The following is a 23,066-nucleotide window of genomic DNA, read 5'->3' on the forward strand; positions in this document are numbered from 1 at the left end:
GCGAAAGTTCAATATTCTCTTACAGAGTTTTCAATTTTCATCAACATAGTATGCAGTCAATGAAATGTAACCCTTTCTTTGATTTTGCGCCATTCACATATCAGACGTCAAACTTACCCTTGAAACCAAATCTAAAACTGCTTTCAGCTTCATTTTCTCACTGGCATACATTTTCATGCACTCTCTCTTCACAGTTACACGGGAGACCTTCTCAAACTGAGGATTAAGGTATTTACTGTATCCCATAAATATTTCACTCTCTACCATCTTAAATGGCTACTTATCAATGATAATAAGCTTTACAAACCACTCCTTTAGTTTTCCTTTTTCAAACTTATGAGTGGTAAGTGTACCTTCATAAGCAGATCCTTCGGATTTTGTAAACGATAGTAATTATTGGCCTCAACGTGGAAGTCTAGGTCTCCTTGTACAACTTTGTCTATGTCTGTTTAAATGAGACGTCGACCCCCCGACACTTTTGGTATATAGACTTTTGCATGCATACATCTGATCTTGGGGACATTGTTAACTACTACTTCATCAAAATCATCCCAGACGGCTGACCGTTTCTTTCCATTGTTTGTAGTTGAAGACCCCTCTCCCTCAACAACAAGTGGTGAGGTGGCTGACGCACCGGCACCAGCACTAGGGTTAGGTGGGACTTCATCCTCACTAATCATATCTAAAGATATGAAACAATTTCATTTATCCTTGTACCTTAGTAAAGAATTTTCTAAGCGGATAAATCAGTTACCTATTCAATGCTGGATAGATAGTAATGCTTTCATTATTTAATTTAAATGCTACGTCAAAATTTTGGCAGCATCTCCTCTTATTTCTCTAGAATATATTAATCTTGGATTTGATGAGGAAGTAAATGCAAGAAATATATTTAGAGAGAATTAGGAGAGATGAACCGAAACAAGCATGTGCATTTAAATTAGAATAAATGAAAACATTAATATCTATCTAATATTGAACTGTCCAAAAAGGGATAATTTGAGAATTTCTATGCATCCATGAACACACTCAATCTATGTCTGACAACATAGAAATCCTCAAATGGGTAACTGATTATCCTATACTACAACAAAAATATAAAAAATAATTAAATCAGTTACCCATTCAATGTTGAATAGATAGTAATGATTTCATTATTCAATTTAAATGTCACGCCAAAATTTCGGCAACATCTCCCCTTATCTCTCAAGAATATATTAATCTTAGATTTGATTCACACGTCAACTATCCACACAAAGTGTGGATATTTGATGAGGAAGTAAATACAAGAAATATATTCAGAGAGAATTATGAGAGACGAACCGAAACAAGCATGTGCATTTAAATTAGAATAAATGAAAACATTACTATCTATCCAATATTGAACTATCCAAAAAGAGACAATTTGAGAATTTCTATACATCCATGAACACACTCAATCTATGTCTGGCAACATAGAAATCCTTAAATGGGCAACTGATTATCCTATACTACAACAATAAGAACAAAAAAATAAAAATATATCTAATAGGTAATTGGTATAAGCATAGATTAAGACTAACTAACAAAAACAGAAAACATTCCATGTGGAGCTTTCTAGTATATACTATATACTCATACATGAAGTCCTATTTAAAAGCAAAAGGAAGCCAAGCTAAAGGCATATCAACTTATCTGAATTATCTCAAACCTGTAATAAAAGATAACAATCAAATAATAGTGTCTAAATTATAATAGAACTAAACATTTACTAACCTTATGGACGGTGTCTACAGTTGTACAGTGTGTAGAAGCTACACAGTGTTATAGAAGTCCAAAAGGTTACCATGACCATCCAATTGGTACAGAGGATCTTAAATAGCAACCGACATGTATATAAACACCAAGATCATATCAACTTGTACTAGAGGACCCCATAGCTCAAATTCATCAAGATGAAATCAAATATCTTTGAAACAGTAAAAACAGGCTCCATAACTCTTTTGTCTAATTTTGTTTCAAATAAAGAAAAAACTCATCTAAAACCATGACAAGGTACTAGAAATTTTCTCATAAAAAATAGTGCGGTCTGTGGGATGCACCATACTTGTGTTGGCATGGGCCGTGATTTCCAACTGGTCCGGCTTGGCCAGTTAGGAGGCATCCAATTCAAATGAAGGACAATGTGAACAATAGGGTACCAATAATAACCAAACAACCAATGTGGCATGCCCAATTAGACCATGCATCCATGATTCGATTTTAACTTAACCACCACTAACATGGAGGACAAATGTAAACTATGGGGTATCAGTGCTCTCATTCTTATATCATGTGGAACTAGTTGTATCATAAGGCTATGGTAAAACTATTGTATTGGATCCTTCCCTATATACAACTAGTTGGATTATAGCCTTACTATGCAATTAGTTTCTTTTGACATGTTAGACCATCCAAACATCTGTCTGGACTATTAATTTATTCTAACTAAGTTTGTACAGGTAATAATGCAAGAGTCACACCGATAAGAAGATCCCAAGCATCCAAGAAACAACATACAAAACAATCCATATATGTATAGGTCCAAGCATAAATTTGAATTGTCTATTCAATGAAACCTGCTTTGGATTGCTTGTACTTCTAAAGAAATACTTTTGTTAGATGATACTAGCCATTCAATCTGTGGCTTCTAAAATGGGTGGTTACAACAAAGATGACCACCATTTTGAGGTCAAATATCATCCAAACAGTGTGATATTTTTGTAGTGGCTGCCAATACTTGGCTAGAAGACACGCCAACACATGCACACAGGCACTAGTTAACAACATGCACGTTGCGTGAATGCAACGTCCAACTTGATGAGAACATGTTTGCAAAGGGAAAAACTTACTATAAAATCTAACTAAACACTATAGTACACGTTGCAGAAGAGTGTGAGAATATGAGACTACTAGCATAGCTGCTACTAGACTAGTAGATATCAATATTTGTGGTTTGATCTTTGTGAAAGAAAAAAAAAAATTTGTATCCAAAAAAATATATATGTATTATTTTCAAATTGGTTACGTTAGTTTTGATATCAAAGCCAGCTCCATTCCTTAAGATTTGTTTACCTTTCTTTCCCTTCTTTATTTCCCAATTCTTCCCAATCATCACACCCAATTTTTTTCCAAAACCCCAATATCCCCTAATTCACTAGCCATAGATTTACAAATTTTCCCAACTTCCTTCACACAAAGACGTAATTTAGCAACTTAACAATAATATCATATAAAGAACTCCATGAGACCCAATACAATTCTATTATGAAAAAAATTCACACCAAAACAGCAACTAGAACAAAGAACGATTGAAGCTCTTCTCTACCCAAATAAAACCCACTTCAGATTTTCCATAAAAATCATGAGCACACAGTTGTTCAGAGCATAAACACCAAAAAGAGAGAGATTTGGAATTCACACTGAGAGAGAGAGAGAGAGAGAAATCATACTCATTGCGGTTGAACAGAAAGACGAGCGAGCTCTGCTGGACGGACGACGAGAAGAGTAGAGAGGCGGAGGTCCTCTGGTAGTTGGATGGACGGACAAGCAGAGAGAGGCAGAGGTCCTCTGGTGGTTGGACGGACGGACGAGCAGAGAGAGGCGGACGGCCTCTGGTGGTCGGACGGACGAACGAGCAGAGAGAGGCGGATGGCCTCTGGTGGACGGACGAGCAGAGAGAGGCGGACGGCCTCGCAAAGAGAGGCGGACGGCTTTTGGTGGTCGGACGAGCAGAGAGAGGCGGACAGCCTCTACTGGTCGGACGATTAGAGAGAGGCGGACGGCCTCTACTGGTCGGACGAGAGAGAGAGAGAGAGAGAGAGATTTGGTGGGGTTGGGCAGGGAGAGAGCGAGCAAGGGAGAGGGTTTGGTGGAGACAGCTGGGGTTGGGCGTTTTCTCAAAAGGGAAAGGGGAAAGCGACCTAGGGTTTTTCTAAAAGGGGTATATATATATAGTATGGCGAGTCGGGACGAATCGAGTCGGGTTTCGGACCGATTCGGGCCGAACTTGGACGTATCCGAACTCAGCCCGAACTCAGTTTCGGGTTACAGAAACTAGCCCGTCCTGACCCGAACTCAGTTCCGAGTCGGGCCGAGTCGAGTTTTTTCGGGCCGAGTCGAGCGAGTTAACCGGGCTAGCCCAGTTTGTGTACACCCCTACTTATGATATATGGTGATGATACACGACCCGTGTCATTGCACATTGTACGCAGGTCTATAGTTATGATAAGTGGGGCCCTTTTTCATGTAATCCATACCGTTGGTCAGTTGCATCTTGCCATGAATGGTCCATGGTCCATATTTCCCAGACTCAATGAAGCCATAGACCAAAATCCCGGGTCCCTTTTTAGTTGATTGTGGACTGTTGTTGTATTTCTCGTCTCAACCATCCATCTATAGGTCGTAAATCAAGAAACCAAAATTATGCCGTGCGAGAACGTTTTTGGGACATAGATCATCCATGCAATATTCAACAGACCAACGGTTAGGATTACCGATTGGCCCCACTTTGTGATGATTTCAAAGCATTATATATCGTGCAAAGATGTGGGTCATGCATCGTATAGCTCCCAATAAATTAAAATCACGTGAGGCTGGTCTTTACCCTTCTTGTCTTCGCATAAATGCTTTGGACAGCAACAATGAGGCTTTTGAGCTTATCTGTTTTGCATGGTGTATAGACATACAGCTAGGTAGGCGTTTGTTACAAGTTATTGGATACAAGGTTACGACTGTATATCGTCATTAAAAAAGATTTCAGATGTGGATAGGAAGGACAGAAGGACTTTCATGGCCCACCAACATATCTGTGTTGTATCCATTTTTACTTCCATGGCCATGAATGTTTGGGGGATGTTTGATTTTCGATTTAGCATGGTAAACACAGGTAAATTGATAATAATGACTTCTTTAAAAATAAATAATAAAAAATTCTATTTGTTTGTTGGAGATGGAAGTTGGTGAGGAATTGAGGATTTTTACTTTGAAAATTGGTCCGAAAAGAACCTCGTTAGAACCGATTTAAATTTGGGGGCCCCACTATATATGATGTATATGGTTTATTCACCAAGTAAGTTAGTTTTGTTTTACCAGTAAATTTTAGGGCGTGAGTCTAAAAATGAGATAGATTTAAAACTTAAGTGAATTATATCTTGGAAACAAGTGTCCTAAAGACGTCTACTGTTGAAAGTTGTTTCCTAACATATAATAGAAATTTAGTGATACATACATAAAACCATAGGCGAATAACTCTAATATGCATGATTAGCTAAGGCGGTACTCAATATAGACAGATAGCATGATGTGATTAGCTTTGCAAATTTGGAAATAAGTTGATTACACAAATATCAAGAATGTTTATCTCAAGGTAGAAATACGAGCAACTTCAATTGGTAGATGATTGGCTGATTGAAAGAAGATTTCACAAACTTGTCTTGACAAACTTGTCTTGAATTGAAAGTATAATTGGCCAATCAATTAAGAGAACATCTCGAAGGTTGATTCCCATACGAGTTTTCGGGAAATCTCCTTACACATTTATAAATTTAGGAGAGAATGAAAACCTCGAGGCACATACCACTCTAATATAATACAATACTTTTGTTCAGCACAAAGCCGTCTATACTTCGTCTGCCATGGACGCTTATTATTATTATTATTATTATTATTATTATTTAATCTGACTATTCTATTGCAAAGCCATTGTAATGATATAAAACCAGCTCAAATTTAGTAGATTAGAATAAACTAGTTATGCACCCTATGTCCACGATCATATTGTTGGACATAAGAAGATCTATAGGCCTTGAATGAATGGCTATTGGGGTCATCTTGCCACATGCCTAGAGATTACACCCCACCATCTCTCTATAAAAATCAACTAAGCTACAGACGGGCTGTTGTTTAACTACAACTACGATCCCATGAAGCATGGTTGAGCGACAAATATATATATAGTTGTCCTATGACACCTTGCCCATGGAATCAGGGTACAAGCAATGAATAGATAGTCATTCCTAAGACTATCTCACCACGAAATGAGGACCCAAATCGACGAACACATTGTCACCCCATCAACCTTTCTACCACAGTACGTGGCTGAGTGATGAACAATCGGTAGTCTAAACAACAATTGACTTGCCCATAAAGCTTTGCCATGTAGGGTAATAAATAGCCAATCATTTCCTAATTACAACCATTTCAAGCCACGCAACGAATGGATTGCTGAAGATTTGTCTGCCATCAACTATCTAGCCATTAAACCCAGTCCTGCATAGTGAACATGCAATCACCACAACGACCGTCTGGCCACGACGCTAGCCTTCTGACTAATAGATGTCCACCCCTCTAGCGAACGATGATTCTCTCGCATAACGAAGTCTAGCCCATGATAAGCAGATTGTCATCTATGATGACTATCCAGCCACGAAGCCACCTAAGCAGGTGATTCGGCTTCCATGCCTGACAACCTTTTTTATATGAACAAGTAGTCATTTCTAATTGTCATCTTGCTATAAACAGATTACCATTAGTTTTCATTTTTTACCTTTGTTTTCGTTCTTTATATTTACTATTCTAGCCAACTGTAGTGAAAACATGAGTACTTAATCGATCAACATTGACTTAATTTTATTCTCTTAATATTGAACTGTGTAAGTTATAATGCACTTAATTAAAAGTCCTTTCTGATCTATAGGAAAAAAAAAAAGAAAGTAATTAGAAGGATGAGCCATCCCCTTTATAAATCGCTTGATTTTGTGCAATCAGCGGCCAATGGTTAGGCCGATATTCATAGATTCAGTCCTAATCTATCTATTTCGATGCTAGGGTTCATAAATTGTTCAGTTCGAGTTGTGCCACTACCAGCTCTTGTATGCTCGACATATCACACATGCACAGAATAAGTGCAAAAAAATTTAACACCAACATATGAAATAGTATGGATGGAAATGTTTATTGTTGAAACCTTCCAGGCATCTATTGAGACAAAGTGATCTGAACTACAAATAGGTACATGAATTAGAATGGTGATTGTTCATTTATATTGTAAATAAGTTTTTGTATGAAGTGATTTAGACAGTACTGCACCATGGTAGTTGTGATAGGTTTAGATACACAAATGATGGTGTGCTTAGACACTACTACATATGCAGGTACTTTAAATAGACATGGGTAATTGTGATGAATTGAGCTATTCCAACATTATTTTTAGTTTTGGTTGTCCCATTAACATCTGTACAAACCAAAAACTCAAGTTCTATTATAGGTTTTCAAAAGGGTGCAATGTACAGAAGATCAAGGAACATCATTATCAATAACATCAACAATGGCTTTCCATTTTATTAGGCATGTAATTTAAATTGAGTTCATTGTATCTCTATAGTCAAATCATATATTATCATGTATTACATAATATTTTAGTTAACATTTCCTACTCAAGTGCCATTTTAGTGGAAACCAAATATAGGTGCACCACGAGTTTTCATACATTGGGTCTGTGTGATGATTCTCTTTAACAAATGCAATCCACATTCATTTGTGCGGTCATGCATACGTTTGTTGAGGTATTTCTAGTAGAACCCATCCATACTGGTTTAATAAGGATGATAATTTTTAGCTTTAAGTAGAAGTTCCATACAATTCACTCCTTGTTGGACATTTGGCAAAGACGTGTCATGATCATGACCGTTAATTAATGATGGGATACCAAGTATATAGGCCAAAGAAGGAAACAAGTTGTGACATCTGTTGGGCTTCAATTCCGACGTATGATTATACATGTAGTGATTGGTAGGAATTCAATTGTGCCAGTACATTTATGTATGTGTCAAAGTCATATACGACTTGATTCGAACCAAACACCTTGTGACCCTTAGAGCCCAAATAATTAGATTATGACTAGATTTATGAAGATTAGCCAACTACTCAGCCACCAATCAATAAGGAATCGAACAATTTGCAAAGTGGAGGGTTAGTCATTCAAATGAGTTCCTTTTGCCTTAGATACAAAGACTTCTCTTTTTTATTATTACCGTGGTGATAGCTTGTGTCGTTTATTAACAAATTAAACACTTAAAGAAATAAACAAAAAATATAAGGCTAAGTGTCGATTTTTATTAAGTTAAATATGAGTATAATACAATTAGTAAGTAAATAAATAAAACAGAAGAAATTATCAACGGCAATTCATGCAGGCTAATTGGCCATGGATACTTGATGATCATCTAAACTCGGATGATCGTGAGACAGTAATGATTTGACCAATCGGTCATGGTCTAAAGAAATTGCTAAGGACTAAGGGATTTCGAATACAACGATGAGACTGTGGACGAGAAAATAAACTAATTTCGATTTGTTGCACTAATGTGTTAAATAAAAGTGGATAAAACTAAAATAAAGCTAGATTTGTTATTGCATTGTGATGGATAAAAGTGGAGAGGCTAAATTAAATCTAAGTTAAAATAAGCATCTATGTGGAACGAAAAGCTAAAATACATAGCATTGAATTGAATAAAAGATTTATTTGATCCGATTGATGAGGGTCTTAAGCTCTTCATTATTTACTGTTTTTATAAATTTGGATAGACTTCTCTTTGTAGTATAGTATTGGCAAGTTTTCGTATGTATGTGTCATTCTTAGCGTTAGCGTGCTCAGTTGCATTTTCATAACTAGTATCTTCTTGCCATTTATTATCAGGAGCATGACTACATTTGAAGTTTTGATTGTGTGTACGTCTTTCAATGCTACTGTCTCTTTGTCGTAGGTATTTTTTTTAAAAATAAATGTTATGTACGAAAGTGCTGACACGTTGCAAGTTGAAGCGTATATACGTAGTATTCTCCCATCAGTAGCTTAAAAGTGGTAAGGTTGGTGGAACGTTCAAATCTCAGCCAGAAAACACGTAAACAGATTGGCTACGGACCTGCCATTGGCCAATGGCTACTGGCGGTGCTTTGTGGGCCCCACCATGATGTATGTGTTTCATCCATGCCGTCCATACATTCTTCTAGATCATTTTATGATATAAGTCCAAAAATGAGGTTGATCCAAATCTCAAGTAGACCGGACAGTGTTGATTGAACGCCCACCATTAAAAACTTCCTAGGGCCACAAAAGTTTTGGATCAAGCTTTTATATATATATATATATATATATATATATATATATATATATATATATATATATATATATATATATATCTTCATCCAAGTCTGTATGACCTACTCAACGGTTTAGATGTCAAATAACCATTACGGTAGGCCGTAGGAGGTCTTTAACAGTGGACATTCAATCACTACTGTTTTCTCATGGTGTGGTCCACCTGAGATTTATATGTATCTAATTTTGGAGATCAAACTCTAAAATTATATTTCAAAATGTATGGACAGAGTGGATAAAAAAAATACATCATGGTGGGGTCCACATAGCACCGACCACTAGCCAAACCGCGTCTAGCAAACACACGGGATTATTGGATGGTGACAGGGTTTCTAATGACTTTGCCGACAACCCAGTCATGTGGTGGGGCAAAGATCAACTGTTCCAATCACCATACGTGGCTGCCACGTCTGGTCATGGTAGCTCCCTTCATCTTATATTAAATTTTTATGGGTTGATAAGCGGGCCCCATAAACATGAAATGGACGTACACTTGCTAATCTATGATAGAGAAATAGAAATGATGATGCAATTCGCACGAAGGCAGATTGAGGGCCAGACAGGCGGGGGGACAACTATCACGAGTGCGAGATCTGAGACGTTTATCAGGTGGGGCCCAGTGACCGTGGCGCAGAGATAGGCCGGTTCACTCATCACTTGGAGAACACGATTTGAAAACAAAAAACCAGAAATAACTAGTAGCGTATAGTCAGCAAACAAGTGGAAGCGGATTTCCTGCGGAAGCCTTTCGCAGAAGTTCTGCGCAAGGATGCTTGGTGGTGTTGAGAAGTGGAGCCACATTTAGGGCCGTGCACGACCGGTCGTGGCCCCTGCTCGACCGTTCGTGGAGCCCGCTCGACCGGTTGTGACCAGTCGTGGATTGGCACGACTCGAACTCCAGCGAGCATCAATTTTTGGGTCCGATGTGCTCGACCGGTCGTGGGTTATGCACGACCGGTGTTCACACCCCAAGTGCAGAGTTGTGATGTAGTAATACACTCGGTAAGACCGAGGTCGAATCCACAGGGACTGAAACCTGTACGTTATCTGAAAATAACCAGATCTAGAACTAGGCTAAGATGAAATCTAAACCAATTGTGATTTGAGGAATAATGGTGAAATATTAATCTAAACTTAAAGAATTTAGAGAAAGGGAACTAGGGATTCAGAAGATCCACTTGTAGAGATCAGGGAGTTCTTATGCCTGCTTCATGGATATTTTACTGAACTTACTTGATATAGTTTTCAAGAGATGAAAGGTATAAGAATTAGGTATAATTTCATCACAAATCCATGCCTAAGAGACAAGGTAAACAACAGAACTTAGACCAATCCATAACCAACTAAAAGATGTATAAGTGTTAGGAAGGATTCCATCATCCAACCATGTCTATGAGACGATGGCGAACAACAGGGTTTCCGAACATCAAAATAAAAGGAAATGAATTATTCAAGCCATCACAAATCTACTGTAATTTAAATCACAACAAGCCATTAATGACTAAAAGAATTTCTTAAATCAAAACAGAGTCAATCAGTTCAGTTCAAATCAAACCTGTAGAAGCTCCCATCACGCCACAAGTTTTACCTCTTAGCCCTAGCTAAAAGGTTTAGCCTAACATAATCAGACTAAATCTTAACATAATTCATAGGAAAAAGAAGAAAAATAAAGAAAAAATATATAAAAATTTCAAACACTTCTCTCTCCGCCTCTCTTTCTCTATCTGACGTCCCCTGTTCAAGCATACCTTCTTCTCCACGTTTGGAACTCTTTTTATAGCTTTTGGAGTGGTGGAAATCGGATTTGGGAAGCTATCGCACGCGCAGCGAAAGCCTTTTCGCAGCCAAGTTCGGGGCTTCATAACTCTCGCGTTCCTTGCATTATTTCTGTAAAATCAGCGTCTCTTGGAAGTATTTTGGCTGGCCTACAAGATGGACGGTTCAGATCTGCCATATGATCAAAGATGGTGGGCCACAACTGCCTGGAAAATCAAATTTTGCGGACGTGCGTAGCCTTTCGCACGTCCAGCGCTGACGTGATCGGTGGGCCCCACAGAGGTATTTTTAGGGAAATCCACCCCGTCCATTAGATTGCCCTCGAAATTTCGGTCAGAAACGAATGGTTTTTCATGTCCATTGGCTCAGAATCAGAGAAGAAATCATTCAAACATCAATTTGAATGTTGCAGGGCAGTCCACTTATGGCCTCTGTATCGCGCACGTGTGCTTGCATGGGTCCAAAAGTTCAGCATGAGTTTGAAGAATTCATGGCCCTCTACAAGATGGACGGCTTGGATCATCCACTGGGACAATGTGTGGGGCCCACTGGCGTCCGCAAAACGGACAGCGTCCGTCCGTTATACAGCGCTTAAAACGGCAATTGCCGTAGTGGGAAGAAGATGCCGGTCAGCAACGCTGACCCGCTTTTGTTAATTCGGTGCAGCTCGTGGCACGTGTGTACCTCATGTACACACGCTGTATATACGGGGCCCACTGTAATGTATATGCAAGATCCGGTCCATCCATTTGTTTCCTCATCTTATTTAAACCGTCGAGACCAAAGTTGAAACAGTTCCAGATATCAGGTGGGCCCAGAATCAACGGTTTATAGGCTGATCTGTCAGTTGGGGTACTTCCATAGTGATCCGAGGGCTGAAATTTGATATGTACGGTTAATTTATGGCTCTCAGGCCATGTATAAAGTTTTGAGCCAATCAGATGGCGAGAACTATGTGATCTTACATTTTTCACCATTTTCGGGCCTCTTTAACGTGAATGGCTTGATTTCCTCGGATCCCTTGTGTGTAATTCCATCGATCTTGGTCCCCTGGAGTCCATCCCTTGCCTTGGGTGTCATCAGAGCGTTAAATCTATGGTTTAAGCACCCTTTTTCAGTTCATGCTTGTAAATACACTCTGCATCACAAACACGATTAAATCAGGCTATTAAACGGTATCATGCTTGTAAATCCATGTAATAACTGGGTCTGATATGCAATATTTGACCCTCAACAACCGGTCATGGGGTCTGCTCGACCGGTCGTGCAGTCTGCTCGATCGGTCGTGGTTACGTAGATTCGTTTCCGAATCTGATGCTGACTGCGGAAAATTGTGTCGCATTTCGCAAGGGTGCGAAAGGGAAGTTGCCAAGACTATAAATTGGGGTCCCTAAAGCTATTTTAAGGTTAAGGTTAAAAAATGTGAATATTGAAAAATATTTCTAAGGTGTGAGCAAGGGATTTTCTATGTTATTCTAAGGGAGAGGTTAGTATATTGCCTTGTAATCTTCATTTTTCATAGTGGAAGTTTACATCCGTGGGTTTTTACCCTAGTTTGGGGTTTTTCCACGTATATCTTGTCTTGTGGTTTGTTTGGATTGTTTTGATCTGTTTCTAGTTTATATTTCTTATTGTTTATCGTTTGTGGGTGATGCCTGAGTTTGGATCTAGGCTCACTGCGTTGTTGTCATGCTGTGCAACAATTGGTATCAAAGCTATTGGTTTAGTTCTATTGGAAGCGATGACAGAAGAAGGGAAGACTAGAATTGAGAAGTTTAATGGTTCAAACTTTGCTTTCTGGAAGATGCAGATGGAAGATTATTTGTATCAGAAGGACCTCTATATTCCTCTAGGAGGAAAAGAAAAGAAACCAGAAAAGATTACAGATAATGAATAATTTTTACTGGATAGGAAGGCTTTAGGAACGATTCAACTCTCTTTGTCTAAGAGCGTCGCCTTCAACATATCCAAGGTGAAACTACAAAAGAATTAAGGGAAGCCCTCGCCACCATGTATGAAAAACCTTATGCGTCCAACAAGGTTCGTCTAATAAAACAACTATTCAACATGATTATGTCAGATGGTGGAAACGTGGCTGAACATCTAGACGAGTTCAATACAATCACGAGCCAGTTGGAATCCGTTGGTATTGTTTTTGAGGATGAGGTCAGGGCGTTATTGATCTAGTCCAGTTTGCCAGACAGTCGGGATGGTTTAGTGATTGCTGTGAGTAATTCCTCAGGGTCGACAAAGCTGAAATTTAATGATGTGATCGGTCTAATTCTCAGCGAAGAATCTAGAAGAAAGACATCAGGAGTTTCAGGAGATTTAGAGAATGCTCTAAACGTTGAAGGAAGAGGAAGATCGCTAAACAAATGAGGCAATAAACACGGGCGTTCTAAGTCGAGGAAGAAATTCAAGGGACCGAAAGACAAAGACGGGTGTTGGCATTGCGGCAAGAAGGGACATATGAAACGTGATTGCAGGGCGCTCAAGAAACAAGAAGGAAGCTCTCAAAGTGGAAAGGATTCAGTGAATCTATCTGAGGAAAGAGACACAGAGGCGTTGATCGTGTCTCTTGATGCGAGGAATGAGTCTTGGGTTATAAACTCAGGTGCTTCGTTTCATGCCACCTCATATAAGGAAGTTCTACGTGATTATGTGTCAGGTGACTTTGGGAGAGTTTACCTGGGTGATGATGAGCCGTGCAGTATTGTTGGAAAGAGAGACGTTCATATAAATCAAAAAGACGGAATGACGTTGAAATTGAAGGATGTCAGACATGTACCGAGTTTGAGAAGGAATCTGATCTCAGTGGGGCAGTTGGCCGATACCGGTTATGTGACGACATTCACCAGTGATTCCTGGAAGATCAAAAAAGGTACCTTGGTGATATCTCAAGGCAAAAAGGAAGGTACTTTGTACGTGACTTCAGGATCGTATAGTTCACTCGCAGTCGCATCAACTGGAGTGAATGGCCAGTTATGACATCAGAGGTTGGGACATATGAGTGAGAAATGGATGAAAGTGATATTGTCAAAAGGAAAGGTATCAGAGCTGAAGTCTATTGACTTGGAATTTTGCGAGGACTGCGTGTATGATAAGCAGAGGAGGGTAAGTTTCAAGAAGACGGGATGCGCTCCAAAGACGCATCTGTTGGAGCTTATACACACTGATGTGTGGGGACCGGCAAATATATTATCTCTTGGTGGCTCACATTATTTTATTTCTTTTATTGATGATGCTAGTAGAAAATTGTGGGTCTATTTCTTAAAGCATAAATCTAATGTATTTGATGTATTTAAGAAGTGAAAAGTTATGGTAGAAAACGAGACAGATAAAACAGTAAAATGTCTCAGATCTGATAATGGGGGAGAATACTGTGATAAGAGGTTTGAGGAGTATTGTGCAGCAAATGGAATCAAACATCAGAAAACGATTCCAGGGACACCGTAGCAAAATGGTGTGGCTGAGCGCATTAACAGGACCATCCTTGAGCGCGCCAAGAGCATGAGGTTACATGCAGGGTTGCCCAAGACCTTTTGGGCAGGTGCTGTAAATACTGCCGCATATCTCATCAATAGAAGTCCCTCAGCACCATTGGATGGTGGGCTACCAGAAGAAACGTGGACTGGGAAAGAAATGAACCTTACACATCTCAGAGTGTTCGATTGCACTTCATATGTTCACATTGATGCAGATCACAGAAACAAGCTGGATGCAAAGTCCAAGAGGTGTACGTTTATAGGCTACGGGCATCATGATTTTGGCTACAAGTTTTGGGATGCAAAAAATAGGAAAATCATCAGAAGCAAGGACATAGTCTTCAATGAAAAAGTAATGCATAAGGACAGTGTGCAAGAAAATAAGGCCGAGGAGAAAGAATTCGTAGATTTTGAAGAGTTACAGGACATGGGTGTTACAGCACAACAGGATGATCATGCATAGGAGCATTAGGAGGCAGAGCCACATATACCGGTTGTAAGGAGGTCTACTCGAGAGAGGAGATCCACGGTTCGTTACTCACCCTCCTTACATTACCTTTGCTGACAGATAATGGTGAACCAGAATGTTTTGAAGAGGCGTTACAGTCAAATACACAGGTTAAGTGGGAGCAGACCATAGATGAGGAGATTGACTCTCTTGAGTCTAATTGTACATGGGAGCTAGTCACTCTATCCAAGGGTAAGAAAGTTTTTCATAACAAGTGGGTTTATAGACTGAAGGAGGAGCACGATGGTTCGAAATGGTACAAGGCTAGATTGGTTGTGAAAGGGTTTCAACAGAAGGCAAGTATTGATTTCACTGAAATATTTTCAGTCTTGAGTATAGTGGCTACAGAGGACTTACATCTAGAGCAGCTAGATGTTAAGACAGTTTTTCTTCATGGGGACCTTGAAGAAGAGATATATATATATATATATATATATATATATATGCATCAGTCGACAGGATACGTGGCACCAGGAAAGGAGAACAAGGTGTGCAGACTAAAGAAGAGTCTATATGGCCTGAAGCAAACATCGAGGCAGTGGTATAAGAAGTTCGACAGTTTCATGTCAGGAAACGGTTACAGGAGATGTCATGCAGACCATTGTTGCTACTTGAAGAAGTTTGATACGTCGTACATTTTCCTTCTTCTGTACGTTGATGATATGCTTGTGGCCGGTTCAAGCATGAAGGACATCTCAGATCTCAAAAGACAACTGTCTAGAGAATTTGCTATGAAGGATTTAGGAGCTACAAAACAAATTTTAGGCATGAAGATAAAGCGTGACAGGAAAAAGAAGAAATTGATTTTGTCACAAGCAGAGTACATAGCCAAGGTATTTGACCGATTCAATATGGGAGGTACTAAGCCGGTTAGCACTCCATTAGCCAACCACTTCAAGTTATCTAAGGAGCAAGGAGCAAAGATGCAGGAGGAACGAGACTACATGGCTAAAGTCTCATATGCGTCAGCTATTGGGAGTCTCATGTATGCTATGGTGAGCACGAGGCCAGACATTGCTTAAGTAGTGGGAGTTGTTAGCAGGTTCATGAACAACCTCGGGAAGGAACATTAGGAAGCTGTGAAGTGGATCCTTAGATACCTAGTAGGTACTAAGGATGTAGGGTTGTGCTATGGTGGATTGGAAATCAAGCTACAAGGCTACGTAGATTCAGATTTGGTAGGAGATATCGACAACAGAAGAAGCACTACAGGTTATGTCTTTACTTTGGGTAGTGTTGCAGTCAGTTGAGTCTCTCAGTTACAGAAGATAGTATCTATCAATACGATGGAAGCAGAATATGTTGTGGCTACATAAGCATGCAAGGAGATGGTATGGATGCAAGGTTTTATGGAGGAGTTGGGTAAAAAGCAAGCAGATTGCAAGTTGTACAGTGACAGTTAGAGTGCAATACACTTAGCTAAGAATTAAGTCTTTCATTCAAGGACCAAGCATATTGCCATCAGATATCACTTCATACGTTCATTACTGGAAGATAGATCGATTGCTCTAGAGAAGATTCATACAAGTGAGAATCTTGCAAATATGCTGACTAAGGCGGTCACACGGGAGAAGCTGAAGCTCTGTTTAGCTTTGATTAGTCTTCAGGCTTGAAGACGGGGAGGTAGTGCACTCCGGATGAAGAAGATAAAGGTTTATGGTGATGTGTCTCCAAGTGGGAGATTGTTGAGAAGTGGAGCCACATTTAGGGTCGCGCACGACCGGTCGTGGCCCCTACTCGACCAGTCATAGAGCCCGCTCGACCGGTCGTGACCAGTCATGGACTGGCACGACTCGAACTCCAGCGAGCATCAGTTTTTGGGTCCGAGGTGCTCGACCGGTCATGGGTCATGCACGACCGGTCGTGGGGTCCGCTCGACTGGTCGTGCAGTCTGCTCGACCAGTCGTGGTTACGCAGATTCGTTTCCGAATCTGATGCAAACTGTGAAAAATTGTGTTGCCTTTCGCAAGGGTGCGAAAGGGAAGTTGCTAAAACTATAAATTGGGGTCTCTAGGGCTATTCTAAGGTTAAGGTTAAAAAAGGTGAATATTGGAAAATATTTCTAAGGTATGGGTAAGGGATTTTCTATGTTATTCCAAGGGAGAGGTTAGTATATTGTCTTGTAATCTTCATTCTTCATAGTGGAAGTTTGCATCTATGGTTTTTTATCCTAGTTTGGGATTTTTCCTCGTATATCTTGTCTTGTGGTTTGTTTGGATTGTTTTGATCTATTTCTAGTTTATATTTCTTCTTGTTTATCGTTTGTGGGTGAGGCCTAAGTTTGGATCTAGGCTCACTGCGTTGTTGGCGTGCTATGCAACAGGTGGGGCCACCATCATGTTTATGGGAAGTATAATCTATTCATCGATTCTACGAGCTCATTTTAGGACAAGCAACAAAAAAAATGAGGTGGATATAGGACTCAAGAAGGCCACACGAGAGGAAACAGTGGGGATTCAGTGAGAACCCTTGAAGCATTCTTATGACCATAAAAGATTTGTTTCAGGCTTTTTTTGTTTTTTTTTTTTTTGTTTTGTTTTTTCACTTCATTCTGTGTTAGTGACCTTATAAACAATTTGGATGACATATTAACATCAAGGTGGAACCTAGGAAGGTTTCAACTAGGGGTGTACACGAATAAAGCCACCTTGGTCAACTCGCTTGACTTGGCCTGAAAAAGCTTGACTATACTTGTCTCGGCTTGAAACTAAGTTCCATTTGAATTGGGCCATTTTTTTAAGCTCAAAAATGAGTTCGAGCCGAGTTCGAGTTAACCCTAGCTCGGCTCGAAACTCGGCTTGACTCAAATCGACTCGGTCAATATATATATATATATATATATATATATATATATATATATATATATATATATATATATATATATATATATTAAAAACCCTAAAACCTAAACTCAAATGCTCTCGAGCTCCAACTTTCTGACACATTAGCTGCATTCCTTAATCTTTGCCTAATCACTCTCTCTCTCTCTCTCTCTCTCTCTCTCTCTCTCTCTCTCTCTCTCTCTCGTGTCCATCTCCCTGGTCGTCCCAGTCTGCATAACGGTCATCTTAAAAATTTGAGGGAAGTTCACATAATTTATTCGATACATGTATTTACTTTTTTTTTTCCATCATGCTTCATCTCTCTTATTGCATACCTTCTTTTGTTATGAAGAACTAGCTGAATTTTCATGTAGATTCTGATTTTTGAACTATTTCTCTCTATATGATTTCAGGATCTTTTGTTTTTATATTTGTCTTCACTTTTCCAATGAAATTACCTACTCCTATCGAAGGGTTCAAGCAAATGTTCAAATGGAGCTAGCTTTGGATCCGTGGAAGACCTAATCCACAACTTCCTGATCATCATTTTAGAGCATTCAATGTTCAGGAAGGATGGTTGGAAGGTCCGTTTTTATTTTTCTTTTCTTGCATGCTAGTTCCATTATTCTTTTTCAAAAGAGGGAAGTTCGAATGCTCGCGCTCGAACTTGGCTCGAAAGCTCGAAACTGGCTTGAACTCAACTCGAATTGATCTGATTCCTGATCGAGCCGAGCCAAGCTGGACATATTGGCTCAGTCACTGAGCCGAGCCGAGTTCGAGTTGGGTGTGTCTGGTGACCGAGCCGAGCCCAACTCAACTCGGTTCGGCTAGATGTACACCCCTAGTTTCAACATTCCGTATTTCTTTTCCCAATTTCCCCCCTCATGTGGTCCACTCTAGTTTGGGATCCACCTCATTTGTCTTAAAATGAGCTCGCCAAAACGATGAACTGAGTATATTTCTCACAAACATGGTGGTGGGCCCACCCAACATCTTTGCACAGGAACTTCCTGCTAAAGGCTTTCACAGGAAACATGGTGGTGGTCCCACCCAGCCTGATTTTTAGCCACGTAGAAGGAAGTTCCTGCGGTGCAAACCTAGAAGGGCCCACCGCAATGTTTGTTAGAAATCCACTCCGTCCATCCATTTTGTGAGCTCATTTTAATGCATGGGGCTAAAAACTAAAAATGATTTTAATCCAATACTTGAGTGGGCCGAAAACATGATGACTGAACTTACACAGTTGAAATATTGGTGGTGCCACGGAAGTTTTGAATCAGTCTTATATTTGTGTTTTCAGTTCAGACCGGTAGGAATGACCTTATGAATGGTACGGATGGCTTGTAAACATCACCGTCGACCCCAGTGATGCTTCAACGGTGGGAATTTCCCAACCTACCTTTTCCTCTAGTGTGGCCCACTATAATTGTGAGTTCCACGTAACACGATCCTACACAGATGGACCGTGTTACGTGGAACTCACAATTATATATGTATTTTATTCACACCAACCACCTATTTTCTATATCATTTTAGGAATGGTAAAAATAAAAATACAGAGATCCAAAGCTCAAGTGGACCACAGCACCTAAAACAATATCGATTGAACGGCCACCATTAAAAGCTTCTTTGGGCTATACAAGTTTTTCATGAAGCTTATATTTTTATCCTTCATTCACGTCTGTCTTCCCGATCAACGGGTTGGATGGCAAATAAACATTGTATTGGCCTTTAGGAAGTTTTTAACGGCAGGCGTTCAATCACCAATGTTTTATTATTGTGTGATCCACCTGAGATTTGGATCTATATCGAATTTTAACTCATGTCCTAAAATGATACAAAAAATAGATGAACGGCGTGGATAAAACATATATAATCATGTTTGGGGTCCAGACACCATCGTTCAATATCCACCTATCTGGAAGAGTCCGTAGGCAATCCGCGTCTGATTTTTGCGATCGGTGGGTGACGCGGATTGGGTTATGTTGCCAACACCGTCACCCATCTGTTTTGTCAGCTCATTTTTGGGCATGAGCCCAAATTGAAGCATTTTCAAAACTCAAGTGAACCACACAACACAGGAAACACTCCGATCGTAACCACCCAATTCGGTGTAATGTGGATTTTTGTTCTTTCTATTTTACCAACCATTAGCACCCCAGTGAACGGTTAGGATAGTCTAATTCTAGTTGGCCTCGCTGATTAACGGCCCAGATCATGCATAGGTCATCAGGATGGCAGCAATCAAGCGACTCCCAGTCACCAAAATCTAAGTTCACCGCCATTTACTCATCGACGGTGCACATACGATTTGCATACAGCGAATCAGCAATCGAGACAATCAAAAAGCCGGAACCATCCTAACCATCCATTCGGGTAACAATCATATAGACCGTTACCTATAAAATCTTCCGTGGTCCAAATTCCCAAGTCAATATCAGACGGTTAAGATCGTTAGATCTTTGTAGTTCTCAAACTACAACCCATCCACAAAGGGGCCGTGTATTGGATGGTCCAGATCACCTCACACGTACGCCAAGGGCACCACAAATGATTCACCACCACTCTCACCTTCCCACAACGTACCCTAACAAAAACAAAAAAAAAGCCGAGGGTATTTTAGTCATTACAGATGAAGAATTTGGATTTGGATAACAACCAAAACCAAGTCGCCCAGAAGAAATCACCCAAACACGAAATCGAAACCGCAGCTTCTTAAGTGGGCCCCACCTCGCTTTCCCCCACCCTATATAAACCCCAACAAGCCCACTCCATCTCATATCCTTTTTTCTCCAACGCTCTCTTCCAAGTCTAAAATCCAAAACCATGCAATACCACCTTACATTCTTCACTCTCCCACCGAAACCGCTATCCACGCCAAAACCGCTCTTACCTAAAACCAGACTCCACTACAAGCCCCGGTTTTCTGCCTCTGTCGCCAAGTCAGCTCGTCCCACGACGATGTACGAACTCCTGTCGGTGACTGAAAGCGCCAGTCAGGACGAGATAAAGGCCGCGTTTCGGAAGATGGCGCGGAGGTGGCATCCGGACACGTGTCGGTCAGATAACGAAAAAGACGATTTCACGAAGCAGTTCATAGAGGCACGGGAGGCATACAGAGTGCTGTCCGACCCTGTGCTTCGGGAGGACTACGATTACCGCCTTAAGAGCGGTTTTAACGGCGTTTTATTAAGGAAAAGACGGATTAGGAAAGCGGGTTTTGGGGACTGGGAATCGCAGCTGGCGGGTCTGAGGACCCGATCGTACGGACGTGCCACGTCAGTCTCCTGGGGGGGACGTATGAGAGCAGCTGCTGCTGGAAATTCTCGTGCATGAGACGGCCCACTTCTGGTGGCCCTCGGGATTATGCTGGTGGGTCCCATCGTTTCGACTGGTAGGAGCCGTCTAGGAGCCGTGGGATTACTCGAGTTGGTAGTCCTGTGGACTATGGTTCTCTATTTTATTATTGATTTTTTGTAAATTCGTTTGTAGATGCAAATACGTGTAAGTTTTTGTGGAAAAAAATTTCCGCAATCTCACGGTGGGCCCCACTGCGGACCGGGTCCACCTCTGGTGGTCCGCGGTATTAGTTATTACAACAGTGGTCACCTGATGCTCCAGTGGTTACCATCCTTTTGGCTGAGTAAAAGGCGTGGGACCACCTGAGTCGGAAGTCCTGTTGAATATGATTTTTTGTCTTTTGTTTTTTAATAATATTTATACATTCCTTGGCAGATGTAAATGCTTGTTATATAATTATGGAAATTAAAACACTATTTAGGAAAATTAAAAACATAAATGCTTAAGTGGTGTAAGAGCATGAGTTATAGTGCTCCTAGTTGCATGCATCACTTCACATTGGCAATCCAATGGATCGATCCGAACCGTTTATTGAGGATTCTAATTTTTTGGGTTCTCTGAATTCTCGTTAGAGTAATGAATCAATTCTCGTTATTGAATTAGAGGCTTGCGGTGTGGAATTTGAGTAGGATTCATTTAAGCTTCTATTATATCAAAAAGCCATTAAAATACTCAAAAGACCAAACCTTCTATACAAAGGAACCAACTTTTAACCATCATAAAACTGGCAGAAAAGCTAGTATTCGGTTAGAACAAATAGAGCTACGGTCGCACTAAATTAGACAGGAAAGTCAGTGGACAAATTTTTTTACTTTCGGTCATACCAAGTGTGGTTTTCAGTCGGACCAAATATGGTCTTTGGTTGGACCGAATGTGGCATTTGGTTACAGCTGAAATACCTTGAATTTCTGTCCAGCAAGTTGACTTATTTTAACTTATTTCGGTTGGTGCGAAGGTGGGTTCGGTAAGACTAATGGTTACTGGAATTGTGCAATTTTTTTTTACCAACTCAAGTCCTCTAAAGCAAATCTAAGTATGTCCAAATAATGCTGGCTGAGGAATGATCGCTAAAAGGCTTACCTAATAGGGTTAGGATCATCTAAAAGTTTGTATTGTTTTGGCTCAAGAGTTAGGGTCACATAGTCAACCTCATATACATGTTTTTTATTCCTTGATGTTACACTTCCACTTATATATTCAGTCTTTAGCTTCTAAGGGCTCAACCGACTCCCTAATACAATGACTCACGTGATTTACAAACAAGGTCACAAATCAGTACCCATTTGCCTTGGATGCAAGGATTTTTTATTACATAGTGATAGCTTGTGTCGTTTATTAACAAAGTAAACACCTAAAGAAAAAAATAGAAAATATAATGCCAATTATTGATTTTTATTAAATTAAATATGAATGTAATCCAATCAGTTAAGTAAATAATAAAGCAGAAGAAATTATTAACGACAATTCACGGAGGCCAATTGGCCATGGATGCTTGACGATCATGTGAACTCGGACAATCATGAGACTGTCGTGATTTGACCAATTGGTCATGGCCTAGAGAAATTGCCAAGGACTTGGGGATTTGGAATACAAAGATCAAATTGGACGAGAAGCTAAACCAATTTCAATTTACTGCGTTGATGCATTAAATAAAAGTAGATAAAACTAAAATAAAGCGACATGAATCAATATGAACTTGTTGTAGCATTGCCTATACATAAGTGGAGATGTTAAATTAAAACTAAGCTAAGATAAACGTCCATGTGAAAGGAAAAGATAATATAGGTAGCGTTGAATTGAATAAGGGATTTCTTATATTCAATTGATGAGTGTCTCAAGCTCTTCATTTTTTGCTTCTTTTATAGATTTGCATAGGCAATGGCCTTATGTATAATTTATTGGCCTTTAAGGATTGATTAACTAATAAGTTAATAGCC

At 39.9% G+C, this 23,066-nt stretch overlaps 1 protein-coding gene across 1 annotated transcript; it reads left to right on the forward strand.

Annotated features, from left to right (window-relative positions):
• Nucleotides 1–20,595: 20,595 nt before the first annotated feature.
• On the forward strand, nucleotides 20,596–21,105 carry LOC131228102 (chaperone protein dnaJ 20, chloroplastic-like). Its single transcript, XM_058223934.1, has one exon. It carries the CDS (start codon nucleotides 20,596–20,598, stop codon nucleotides 21,103–21,105), a length of 510 nt encoding a protein of 169 aa, XP_058079917.1.
• Nucleotides 21,106–23,066: the final 1,961 nt, after the last annotated feature.

This window comes from Magnolia sinica, chromosome 15 (assembly GCF_029962835.1).
Source record: "Magnolia sinica isolate HGM2019 chromosome 15, MsV1, whole genome shotgun sequence".
Taxonomy (NCBI): Eukaryota; Viridiplantae; Streptophyta; class Magnoliopsida; order Magnoliales; family Magnoliaceae; genus Magnolia; species Magnolia sinica.